General features: G+C 35.8%; 1 protein-coding gene across 7 annotated transcripts in view; it reads left to right on the plus strand.

Annotated features, from left to right (window-relative positions):
- Window positions 1-13,382, plus strand: part of LOC121867737 (BRCA2-interacting transcriptional repressor EMSY-like) — a 39,375-nt gene extending 25,993 nt beyond the window's left edge. For 6 of the 7 annotated variants that reach the window (XM_042367799.1, XM_042367816.1, XM_042367830.1 and 3 more), the window contains 5 exons: window positions 1,673-1,996; window positions 3,890-4,002; window positions 4,439-4,571; window positions 4,975-5,007; window positions 6,725-13,382. In XM_042367799.1, coding sequence (XP_042223733.1) covers window positions 1,673-1,996; window positions 3,890-4,002; window positions 4,439-4,571; window positions 4,975-5,007; window positions 6,725-6,771 — 650 coding nt within the window. In that variant the 3' untranslated portion in view covers window positions 6,772-13,382. Of the gene's footprint in view, window positions 1-144; window positions 357-1,672; window positions 1,997-3,889; window positions 4,003-4,438; window positions 4,572-4,974; window positions 5,008-6,724 lie in introns of those variants that run through there. The other variant, XM_042367847.1, reaches the window with a different exon arrangement.
- The last annotated feature ends 439 nt before the right edge of the window (window positions 13,383-13,821 follow it).

The raw sequence follows: 13,821 nt of genomic DNA on the forward strand, positions 1-13,821 counted from the left end.
ATTGTATTTGTATTAAAATCATGGGATGTGGAGGAAAGACTCTAGAGGGCTTTTTTTTATATATATATTTAAATAACAGGAAATAACTCTGTGCTAGAACATTGCTCCCACAAATGAATGATCCTGGGTTTGAATTCTGGCCAGAGTGGAGGCTCAAGTATCCTCATTGAACACACAGCAATAAAATGAGTACTGTACACTCTTCGGTGCATTTGCTGATGATGGAACAACCCTTCGGTGGACTAGCAACCTGCCAAGGGAATAGGCCACTTTCCCTACCAGTCATTGCTGCTGCCCCATCTGTAGATATGCTGATGCATCATTCCTAATGCAGCCCACACTTGGTTCTTATAAGAATGTCAAGTAAGGAGAATAGTTTCTGCTCTGTGGTATTTCATTCCACACTTCTAAATGTGACTCTGTGATCACTGTTCTGCATTATGGTAGTGAATGCATGTGATTAATTTAGCTTCATTCTCACATCCATAGAATCGTGAGTTTGTACAGTACAATATAGCAAAGTGCTAATTATGTTATTCACAACTACTAGTTCTACTTTATCATCTGCCATTTTTTGTAACTATGTTTGGATCAGTTAACTCTATTAAGCCAGCAAGCCACAGGGGATGAATTTATAGACCCAAGAAGATTTGCAGGGACCACTGTTTGTATTACAGTATACTGTAATTATATTTAAAAAATAGTATGGTTGACCAAACCTGAGCCAAGTATTGTTCTTGATAATAATGAAGTATCTTCATGTCCGCCAATTTTCTCATTAACACTTGGAAGGTATGTACAGTATTTATAAACGTCTTGTCCTGAGTTAAGTTCTTAATTTGGAGTCAACTTGATTGTAATGATTGAAAAATTTATAGTCCTTTGCCACAAAACAGGGCCTCTCTTTTTAAAAAGTCGCATGTTTCCATGTGCACATGACTTATGAAGAAAGCTTTTCCACAAACCGTCATCAGATATGGAGATTTTAAAATCACGAAGAGGACTCGTTCATCCTTCATGTCAATCTCTTTAATAATAAGCACCCTTGTATGTATAGATGTTAGACATTTTATGAAGCCACGGTTCATGGCATAAGAGCTTTCAGGGTATTATGGACGGTATCTGAAATGAAGTAGCATCTATAAGGGCTTGAAGCTTATAAATTCCCAATTTGTGGGGCGGGAGGAATGATGACATAAATTTGAACTGTCCTCATCCCATAAATCCCCTATTCAGCATAGGGAATGGATGTGGCCCATTGGACTCCTGACCACTTGACTATGGCTGTGGGAGGTAAAAGCATGAGGTTCTTCTTAAAGGCATAACTGTGTACCAGTGATCTCAACACTCAGTCTGAGCCTGTGGTTCACCGAGCCTCATTACCACAGTCCGGCTAATTTGATATTTCGAAAAGTGTCATTTATTGAATTGGCGGGTTAGGTTTTTATCTTTCTCTCCCCCCAATCTTAAAATGGTTCTGTAACATTCACTTCATTCTTTGCACCATTGAATTTAAAGTCAGTAATTTCTTCTTCAAAAATAATCTTATATTTTAAAATTAGTTTCTGGAGCAGTTATGTCCTCTGAGATGCTGTTTGATTGCATAGAGAAATGATCAATGTTTTATTATTGTATTTACTGCTAAGTATTCTGTAGACTCAATTTATTTCAGGTGAATCCTCATCATCAATAACTAACAGTGGCAGCACCACAAGTAATGTATCTACAACAGCCAGTACAACCACCACTGCTACCAATACCTCAACCACCACCCTGGCTAATACAGTAACCAACACAACTACTTCTTCTTCTGCCATCACCACTCCTACAGCAAGCAGTAGTAGTAGTAGTGGTAGTAGTAGTGAGGGTACTGGAGGTACTGGAGGGAGTGGGAGTGGTTGTGCTGGTGATGGTGATGGAGAATGGCTCAATTTGGGACTAGAAGGGGAAGACTCACCTGGACATAGTTTGCCTGAGGGACAAATGCAAATGTTAGGTAAGGTTGGATAACACATATTTTAATGCTTCCTTACTTAATGCATTAAGTCTCTGTATTAATAGAGTAGGTCGTTACATTAATTTGTACTTCATTGATGTACTAATTAGGATCAAACTTAATCTTGCTGTTTCAGGCTCTTATCTAAACATTGTCATCTTCATTCATTCATGCTTTTTAAATATCAAGATTAATTAATATTCTCATAATATTTCTCTATTCTTATCATAAAATTGTGATAGGATATTAAAATAGCACTATATATTTTTTATTATTAGTTCTATTTGACCGAGTCTGTAGGGAGCAGTTTTTTTTAGTAGTAGACATAACGGTAGTAGGAGAAGTAATAGCAGCTTTAGTAGTAATAGCATAAGTAATTGTAGTAGTAGTAGAAGTAAAAGCAATTATAGTAGTATTAGTACAGTTGAAATTTGAGAATTGGGAGCTCTAAAACCTGGCACCTTCAGTTATCTACAAAATTTACACAAAATTATGATTTTTCTTCAAGTGCTTTCTGACTTGAGACAGTTTACTGGTTCAGTAGGGCTTGGTTTCTCTACCTAGTTTATTTTTATCCAAATCCTTTTCTACTTTCTACTCATTATCATAAAGAAATAAGGGAGAATTAGGACTGCTGTTTTTACCTTTAATCTACAAGTTACATGTGTTCCCCAATGGACAGTCATGCCAATAAGATTCACTTTCTCTGTTTCACATGTTTTGATATTTTGAGAATACATACATGTATCTCAGTTTAATGTTGGGTTAGTATCAGGAGCTAGGACCCAGAGCTGCTGAGCTTATAGTGTGCAGATTGTAATTGACTCTTACCAGTTTGCCATAAAGGGATGCAAGACCCTAGGGTTGGCATGTCAGTGGAGGGTTCAGGTTGATAGTTATTAGTTCTTCTCCTAAAGATTGCATGGCCAAGGAGAGCTCAGAGTTTGTTCCTTTATTCCTTATTCTCAATCTGATATTAAATAGCTTTAATAGGGTTGCTCCCTTTGGGGCTGCATATGAGTATAGAACTTTGAGCCTTTGGTTACCTCCTCCTCCCTCTCTCTAGTTGTCTGTGGTATGCTGTACATAGTTTTAAGATACTGACTCAGGTTATGGGTGGAGGATTAATCTTGTAATCTCATTTTAAAACTGAGTCAGGATCAAGCAACTCTGTATCCCTCTCTCCTTCTTTTGGGATGCTGAGGTGAGTCCCCGACACTGATCCAACAGGATAGCACAACCTGTCATTAGAAAGCCAAGCCAGTGGACCTGGCAGGATCTGCCTGGTGTGCCCTAGTGTGGAAATCTCACAAATCACAACTTTCTATTGGTTATAGAATGGAATTTCATACATCAATCTATGGTTTTACTTTTCATCCTTTGCACATTTATGAATAGGCCTCATTATGACACACACACACACACACACACACACACAACAACATCACACACACACACACACACACACACACACACACACACACACACACACACACACAACATCACACACACACACACATACACACACACACACCAACACACACACACACACACACACACACACACACACACACACAACAACATCACACACACAAACAACATCACACACACACACACACACACACACACACACACACACACGTAATCTCACCCAGTACAGTGATATTTGTGTCTAGCTGTTAAGTACTGTACAGAACTCTGCCATTTATTTTGTTAACAATTATCATCATTGAATACCTGTAGTATCTCCAATTAATTTTTCATCTCGTATGCAATCCAATTGTACCTTAATACCCACTTTCCTGCAACTTTTATTCTACCAGAAATTCATATAATTGGTACTGTACAGTATATACTATATGAACAATGCCTAAAACTGGTCAATTTTTTCAGAGGAGGCGGTGGAGATCTTAGGTCGTGGAGACAAGGAGTCGGCTAGAAACCTTCTCCGCCAGGCTGGAATTGAATTATTAGATTCTCCAGGTGACATCGGGGAGCAGGGAGGGGTAAGGACACATTAATGCAGCACCAGTTGTTTCTGTATAAAACTTTTTTTTTTCCTCATTGTGTAAACCAAATGTGGCTTCCATATGGAGTGTAAGCATATTTTGACCAAAACTCCCTTACCTCAACCAAATTGGCTCATTCTTTGAAGTCTGTGAAACATTAAATTTTTATTAATTTTATGGTCTAGTACAGGGGTTCCCAAGCATTTTCCAGTGCGATCCCATCTAGTGGTGTTGCCTATCCTATGTGACCCAAAGTCATTACTGTATATATATATATATATATATATATATATATATATATATATATATATATATATATATATATATATATATATATATATATATATATATATATATATATATATATATATATATATATATATTAAAGAATGCTGGAAGACACTGTATTGAATTGTGATTCTGTTATTTACAGGAGGCAACTTCGATGGCAAGTCTGATGGCGGGGTTGGCCAGTCAACTCCCCGTTGCACATCTTGATGATGGATCTCTTGCTCCTGTTGGGGAATTGGATCCTGCCACTGGTTTGTTCTACAACCCGTCTAGCAGTGAGTTCTTGCACAATAATTGTGATTGTCATGTGATAGATCTGTTTTTATGAAAAAGTTTAAACCAAAATGATTAATTTAATGGTAATGAAGTTGATGAGAGTAAAAATAGGAAGTACAGGTATATCACATATGTGATGATTGGAATATTGGAATGAAACTAGATACAGTATAATACTTCACCTGATATAGTTCAGTGTTGGGGGAAATTTAGAAAGACCTAAGTTATGAGTTAAGTAGATGCTGTTTTGTATTTGAATGAGAACAAAGATGAATGTGTGTCAGATGTGCAGTGAGGTAGCAACATCTCTTGAGTACAGTATAGGCATAATTTCTTGTCATTGTCATGAACCTGAGCATGTTGGATTGTGTGCTTGACTCATGTTCTTCATTTTTCTTCCAGCTGAGAGTTCTTCTGATACAAACAGTAACTCAGGTGAGGCCACAAGTTTAGGGTTTATATTTAATATTTAATGTTTTATTTAGGTTTATATTTTTGCTTTATTTATATGTGTATTCTGTTCTGGATTATAATGTTTATTGTTTGTTATTTTATTATTATTAATTTATTTATTTAAATGGCTGCTTTATTCAGGTTTAATGTTTCTTTTATTCAGGCTTATATTTGTATTTTACTTAGTTCAAGATTGATTTGTTCCATACCCACCAAAACTTATTGTCTTGCCCTAAGGCCTAAGCTAATGCAGCAAGGGTTGGTTCAAAGGCAATAGTCAGAAATAGGGGATTGTTTTAATCCCTTTCTCTGGCAGAGCCTGAAGCCAGATGGGTTCATGTCTGTTCAGGTGGAACAGTACCAAAAATGGTCATCTGACCTGGATTCATAGGGGTTGGACAGTCACTGTGATTTGGTGTGCTAATTGGGCAGTCAGAGCTGTAACAAGACCTTCAACCCTTCTTCCCCCATTATGGTAGAAGGGAAGGTGAAGCGTCATCACAATTTCCCTCTTTTGAGGCTGGTGAATAGGGGACAGGGAAAGTGATCATTATAAAAAAAAAAAAAAAAAATTCTGTGACGTTAAAATTCTTTCTAAGGACTTGGGAATTCCCATGTTAGTTTCTGTTTGGGTAATTACAGATGCCCATATTATTAAACAACATCTTCCCTTGAAGAGGGTCGTTGTATTTCAACCCGAGTTTTAAACTAAATGAGTCCTGAGGGACACTGCAGTACAGTACTTAACGGGGTGGTGTGGCGGTAAAATTAACTAATTCTAATATTATAAATTAATTTTATTGGAATTAGTTAATTTTACCGCCACACCACCCCGTTAAGTACTGTACTGTGGTGTCCCTTAGGACTCATTTAGTTTAAAACTCGGGTTGAAATACAACGACCCTCTTCAAGGGAAGATGTTTAATAATACGGGCGAGAGTCTCACTGGGAGATCATGATACAGTACTCATTTTTGTCTGCCTGCCACCCAGCAACCTCATTGTTAAGCCACATTTGAGTACCACAACTGGCCACCTCATCCCCAGTTATTACCCCTTGATAACGAGTCAAACATCACTAAACTGAATTTTGACCTAATGTTAAACAAGAAAGGGTGTTAAAAGTTTTATATCGCCAAACTGAATTATTATTTAGTGAATTAACACTAAACAAGGGACACTTGTATGAGTACTGTACTGTACTGTACTTGAGTTGTTTTTTATTAGTTTATGTTTGTGCTTTTCATATCACTAGATTGTGCTTTATGTCTTTTACAAACAGGTTAAGTTGTCTTCTATATTCCTTTTACTTCCTAATAGTGATTGATCCTTTTTGAACGTATTCCCTGGGTATGTCTTATTCCCGGCACAGTCGTACAGTGGGTTTCTCAAGGTTAGCCCATTCATTTTGCCTCAAATGAAACTGTATAACTTCTGTGCTCCAAATGTTGTCTGGATATTTGGAGATGTGTCTTTTCAGCACAAGTCATGTGTGCTAATTAAGTTTTGTTGATATTTGGAAGGAGTGTTTTATAGAAGGTCTCTGTTGAGCAGTCAGTAATTTTATGACTTTTCTAAAGATACTAAATCATTAAAAATATTGTGTTCATGTTGAAATAAAAGCAACCTGTTTTTAATACAACCTTTCCAATTGTAATATATTTGATTCTGATAAATTGATATAAGACTTTATTTTTCAGCTTCAGAGGAGATGGAGGCTCCAGAGGAAAGAGAATCTCCTGAGTGACAGATGCTGTGCCAACCTGAGGAAGTTTGACTCAGTTCTTTATTATTATGACAGAGTTTGACTCAGTAATTTATAGATTATTTTTAATACAGCCTTCCTTTGTAGAGAATTTTGTTTGCTTAGCAACAAATTCTATTTTAGTGATTTTTTTTATATTGTTATTGTACATAATGAATGTTCAGATTACCTTTTCTCATTTACTACTTGATCTCATCTCTGCACATTGATAGGTAGGAACTATATTGTTTATGGAGTCCTGAAGTTTGTAATTTTTTTCTTACTACAGTATTTGAAAATTTGAGCCTGTCAAAATGATGCTCTTGTATATACAGTGCAGTACAGTATATACATTGCAATATTCTCAAAGTTTCTAGATATTAATTTGTAAATTTTCACTTTGACAATAAGTGGTGGCGACAGTGTATATGTTAATGTTTAAGACAGTAGAGATGTGGTAAGAATTTCCTTAAAATAAGGAAAATAAAACATATTATATATGTAAGAGATGTTATCTTCCATTTTTTTTTATTATTATCATATGACATTTCCTCCATTTGTTATTTTAACTGTATAAATTAAATTTTGTATTCATTTTGCATGAATAAAAAATGACCATAGCTTGGAATTGTAAAATCATAAATTGCTTAGATAATGTGAAACTACCTTCTCAGCCCAAGGAATTTATTCCATATAGTCATGTCTCGGATGTTAGGAACTAGACAAATTTTAGCACAAGAACAGACTCTTAGGTTATTTACCCACTATGTTATACACACATATATGAATGCTTAATTTTATACAATTGTGGTGGTAATATGACCATTAGTAGCAAAACAAGTACTGTACAGTCATCCCTCAATGTACGGATGGGTTAAATTCCATAAACTTATGCTATAGATCGAAATTCCATACTGTATATTGAACCCATTTTCCCATATAGTACTCCCATAATGTAAGGGGAGATAGTTCCTACAACAATGGAAGAGAGGTGTGTGTGGGTGAATAATAATACAGTACTGTAGAAATCTCCATTATACATGTTGCCAGTCAGCTGTGAGATAGCTACACATGTTGCCATTGTTACACTTAAATGTAATGAAACTGTAAAACTTAGGAAAAAAAATCAATATTGTACTGTACTGTGACTTAGAAATAAAGAAAATATTATGTAAAACTATAAAGTAAGAAAAATGAGGAGCGTGGGTGTGTATGTGTGGGAAATGAACGCATGTGTGGAGGCAGTCGGCTGTAACTGTGGTTCCAGCCCAGTCGTGCTCCCTCCTCTGATGTGATGTCACAGCATACACACAGCACCTTGTGGCAGCAACCACACACATCTCTGAGTTGACTGGGTGGCTGGCAGAACTGTTTGGTTTATTTTTGGCAGAAAGAGCTATTTTTTGGACATAAAATGTGTGCTATTGTATTTCATGATGTGCTATGCTCATTTTTGGAGGGAGGAGGAAAATCTTACCTTGGTATTTTTTATTTGCTTCTAAAATATATACCAAATTTATACCCAAATTTCCGTTATACTGTACAGTAATATCTTCATTAGCTGGAATCTCTCAAACCCGGAACTCTCTGATAGCTGGAATTGAAATTTTCTTTGAAAATCATTCCCAAACTCGGAATTTTCTGGGAGACATAATTTCTGGCAAATTCTGAGAAAACCTTCCCAGTCCAGTACTCGGAAAATTCCGTGGATGGGGGAATTTTTTTTGCTGGTTTGAGAGATGAAAATCAGGTAAATTTTCCGGAAATTTGAGAAAAACTTCCCTGTACAGGGGGTCTCCAGGTTATGAATGGGTTCCATTCCTGAGGACGTTCGCAATTCAGATTTATACTGAAGTTGCAACACATGCTATATGCATACCGTACTTAGAAAACAATGGTTAAAATTCCTCTATATCATAGCCTATGTCCTTATATACATCGAAAATCACTTAATTTAAGACAAAATAAGAAATAGAATGACAAAATACAGTAAATGAAAGTAAAGAATAAGTCATCAGGTTAATAAAATGCTGTAAATTTCAAGTTTAACCTCGTTTGCATTGGCGGTTGTTCGTAAGTCGGGGACCTCCTGGGATGGTGGATATTTTTCCAGGTTCAAAAAATGATGTAATGTGCAATTCTGGAACTTCCAAGAAAATTTTTCCGTTACCCTGAAAATTCTGGGAGATGAGGGATTTTTTTTTCTGGCTTTGAGAGAGTTGTCTTGTTACCCGGAAACCTCTCATTCCTGGAAGTGCTCTGCACCAATTGTTCTGGCTAATGGAGATATCACTTGTATCAATTTTTGCTCTCCGTTTATCGAATATAAGTCATAAATTAACCATACGGATTACTGTACAGTATAGTGAATTTCTGTAAAAAAAAAAAAAAAATTTTTTGAAAATTGGGGGATGACTGTAAGGAGATTAAGAAGGTACAATATACAGATCTTTTACGTGATGATACATGCGAAATGATATTAATGTGTATAGAACCATGCAATTTTGACTTAGTACAAAAAATGACATATATTTTTGTGAAAAGCAGCATGTATTTAGACCATTGAGTAATAATTTGGAATTACAAAAGCAACTGAAAATATATCCAGCTAAGTAAATGAATGAAGTGCAGTCTGTAGTATTTTTACCAAATCTGTTCATAACTTTTACATCAATCAGTAAGATGGCTCAAACTTTTCCAAAGTTTTCATCTTGGAGACTTGACTTGACTTCATTTTACTTTACTGTGCCTCATTTGATGTAACCTAAACTCTTCACTTATTCCCATACCAACTTTTCACAGTTACACCTTTGCTCATCCTCTCTACTAATCTTTTAAATCTGGTTACTCTTTAACTTTCTTAATAATTACAGGGTATATCTTGTCTCTCTGACATCTCCATCATTGTTTTATGGCCATTTTACATGCTTGTGTGGGTTAGCTGCAGTTACCTGATGGCAGTTCTCTATGTTATACGATCTCTTGCAGTCTCTCTTGTCGGGTCCCTAACTCTAATGTCATCTCTTACAACCTCTTCCCATGGCATTCTTGGCCTTTCCTTGACTCTCCACCCCTCCACATTTAGGCTCATGCACCTCTTGACCCAATTGGTCTCATCCATTCTCTCCACAAGCCCAAACCATCTCAGCCAGCATCTATGCAGGACTTCACTGAACCTATAACTCCTTGCTATCAGCATCTAATATTATCATCCACTGTCTAACTCCAGTTACTCCTTAAACTCAACATCCACCTTTCAAATCCATCATAGTTGGTATCACTGCTTGCCACTGCAGTTAAGACTACAGTATTATTAACCTTATCTCACTAGGCATGCAGTAGAGACCCGAGGATGAGCACAGGTCTGATGACCCAGTTGCCATTAGGCATGTTGAAGCAAAGTTTTACGGCTGGAGCCCTTCCTAATACCAACCCACAGTGTGGGAACAGCTGGCAAGGCAGGATCACAACTCCTTGGGAGTAATCAAAGACTACCTGCTATAATGTATGTGGCATATATTTTTTGAGGAAAGAAATTGACATGATGTATCATAACCAAAGTTATGAGGGTTGTCACAAGTGTCTGTTAATACTATCTGAAGCCTCATTTCATATTATAGGCATTTGTTTAAAGCAGTTTTCCAGACATTTAACTAATTAGTTTGTGATATTTTGCTGCTTCAGTATTAACCATTTTATCACCTTTTACATTGTTGTAAACTTTTCAACATATCTTTTTTCCAAATATTGACATGACATAATATATAACTGACATGCCATATTGCAACTAAAATTGCGAGAGCTGACAAAGATGACTGATAATCCTTGTCATAAGGTCTGAGACTGGCTACATACTTCTTCATTGATGGTGAGTATTAATTTATGTTTTGTTTATTTGCTTTAATTGCTCTATCTTTGTTTCTATTGTACTGTACTGTACACAGTCTTCCCCCCAAAATGATGTCACCATGTTCAGAAACTTTCAATCAGAAAGGGGTATCTTACAAATAACGGATTCACTTGCAAGTACAGCTCATATACAATATTGTTAAAATTGTAGTACTGGGCATAGTATATATTGAAGAAAAAAATATGATATGAGATTATTGGTCAAGGACATAATTATGGAAGCAAATATTTTCCATATTCAACACCTCAGTGGACGATGAAGTACAGTGGAAAATGAATTGTAAAACAAAGCTTTGAATATCTGTTGCCAACAAAGGCACCGTGAAAACTCTTTGGGTTGAGAAGGTTAAGCAAACAATATTCTAACTTTATTTTTAGTAGAAAATATCCAAGTTGTGGTGGTAGTTGTAGGTAGATCATCTTTGATATGCGTCCTCTCTGGTTTCATTTTTTATTAAACTGTGCAATTAATTTCCTTAAAATTTAAGAAAATTTACCTGGTGAAAAAATGAGTACCTGAATTGTAAAACTATGAATGTAAATTTTATGAGGTAATATACTTTATATGCAGCATATAATTTAAAGTACATAATGAACAAAATGTTTCACATGTAGTGGGATAGCAAGAACTGGGTATCACTTTTTTGAACTGATAGTTACTGTGATGGCATTTTCATGAAAGTATTTTAGATTTTGCTTCAGAGTTTTGACAATATTATTAATCTTGTTTTTCTACCTTCCTTTTCCTCCAACAATATTTAAAAAAAAAGAACATTAAATTTGTTGAGAAAACTGATTCCCCTCAATGTTTCCTCATTTATGTCACTCACATTGCCCCATAAAAATCCACTTTTTAATTCTGCAAATATTCTTAATTGATCACTGTATAATGAGGTGATTGGTCTCTGCCCTGTGTTGACCCTTTTGAAAAGGGAAATTCAAATTCATAAGTGAAATTGCTGTCATAAAAATAGAAAAGAATATTTTTCTGTTTGAAATTTCTTTCAAAGGGAAGGTGACATTCATGTATGTATAGACTTCTTAATATTTGTTGCCCAAAGAATCACTGCCATGAGAAAAGTACAGGATTTGTCATCCTTTTCTATGATAATTCTTTTTAAGGATTTATTTATTTATTTTATTTTTTTTATAATATAGATATGTACTCAGACTCTAAACCAAATTGGGTGAGGTTAGGATATTTACCCAAGCCTTCATAATAGCGCTCAGTTTGAATCTAAATCCAAGTCCAAATCCTCAAAATAGAACTTTTCTTATTTGGTTTATGTTGTCTAAAGCAACACTAGATTTTTTGTAACAGATTTTGAAGCTAAAGATCATTCCCTTCAATTTAATCTTTTTGGTTTTCAAATGTGAAAGGTTTATACATTACCTTTTATTTGGTACTCCACCTTTACTTCTTGTGGTTTCTTCTGTGTGTGTTTGTAATGAAGTGATATTTATCCTTTCCTCTTACTTTGTACTGCAGGCAGATGGCAAATGCTTCCCTGATGTCACAGCAAAAGTTACATGAAATTATTTTCAGCAAATGATATAGTTGTTGTCATTAAGTTTACAACACTTGAAAGTGCATCTGGAAGATTCTGTATGTGTCACCCTACACTGAATCTCATAACAAATAACAATAATTGTACTGTAGACTCACAACTTATGCGGTTTCAACTATACGCAGATTACCCCGGGGGTTAGGTTACAATTTTCAATTTCAAGCTCAAAATTGTCAAAATTTTTATGTCTAGTGCAAACTATAGCATGTTTATATTCAAATTAATCACTACATCACAAGAATCCCAGTAATGGAAATTATATTCTCCCAGGTCAGTTCAGTGACATTTTATACGAGAAAAACTTTGTCACTAAAGGATATATATATATATATATATATATATATATATATATATACACATGAAGTCCCAGGAACGTAACCCTCGTGCAAGTTATGAGTCTAATGTAAAAGGAAAAGTTTCTTTCATACTGTACCAGATAATAAAGGTACTGTACAAGAAGTGTTAAGATACAGGAGGCTATCTAAATGTTTTTTTTTATTTCCAGTACAGTATAGTACAAGTAGCTTCTGATAAATATTATAAAGTCAGAGTGTCATTCAGAAGATATGTAACTTGTCAATACAAGGTAATCTTAAACATGGAGTACAAAGAGATTGAAAATTCAGATATTTTTCTTTTTGAAGGGAAAATCAGTTAAGTGAAGTGTGTTTGTCATTGTTAACATAATGTATATGTCAAATATTTTAAAGCATTCAGCTTGTGGACTGTATTGTAGTGAACTGGAAATTAGGTCAAACATTGCAGCACTAGTAAGGTGCATGCATATTATTCAAGTGTGCCAGGGTTACATGTAAGATTTTGTACCTATGTACAGTTGCACTTGGGGCCATGCCTAGGGCTAAGTCAAGAGCACAAATGTTGGATATCAGGCAAAATAATAGCATTGTGCAGAATTTATATTGTAATGAATGTATAATTTTCACCATCCAAGTTGCAATGAAAGGAATGTCATGAACTGAAGTTTTGTCTTACTTTTCATGAGGTGAAACATTACAGCAGTATCTTTGTTCTCAAAATGCTACAGTACTGTAATTTCTGTAATATTTTGCTCATTTACTATACAGTATACAGTATCAATATTTCTTTTGGAAACAGTATAAATATTACTATATTTTACTCTTTGTCTCATTTTATACCTTCAGCTGCCAACCCCATGGCAAGTGATAAAACTTAGGGGGGTGGTAGGGAGTGTTGGTGGCGCTGGGGAGTGATGGTAGTGGTGGGAATGTTGGTGGTGGTGGTAGTGAGTGGTGATGATAAGTGTTGGTGGTTATTGTTGATCGTGGGAAGTGGGTATATGTTGGTGGTGGTGAGTGTTAGTGGTAGTGGTGGGGGGTGATGGTGAGTCCGGGGCACACCCAGGGGGTTTCCTGGTTGCCCAAAACCACCCCCCCCCATTCCCCCCGGGCCATCATCAAGACTATTATCCTCTTTGGTTGTCAGAACATTTCTCTGCTGGGTCATAGAGACAATACCAAGGAAGTTGCCAGTGATGGGACTGGCAACTTTAAGGCCCTCCTTCACTTCCATGTGGAGGCTGGAGACAGGTTTCTGG

Source organism: Homarus americanus, unplaced genomic scaffold (assembly GCF_018991925.1).
Source record: "Homarus americanus isolate GMGI-L3 unplaced genomic scaffold, GMGI_Hamer_2.0 scaffold32583, whole genome shotgun sequence".
NCBI lineage: Eukaryota > Metazoa > Arthropoda > Malacostraca > Decapoda > Nephropidae > Homarus > Homarus americanus.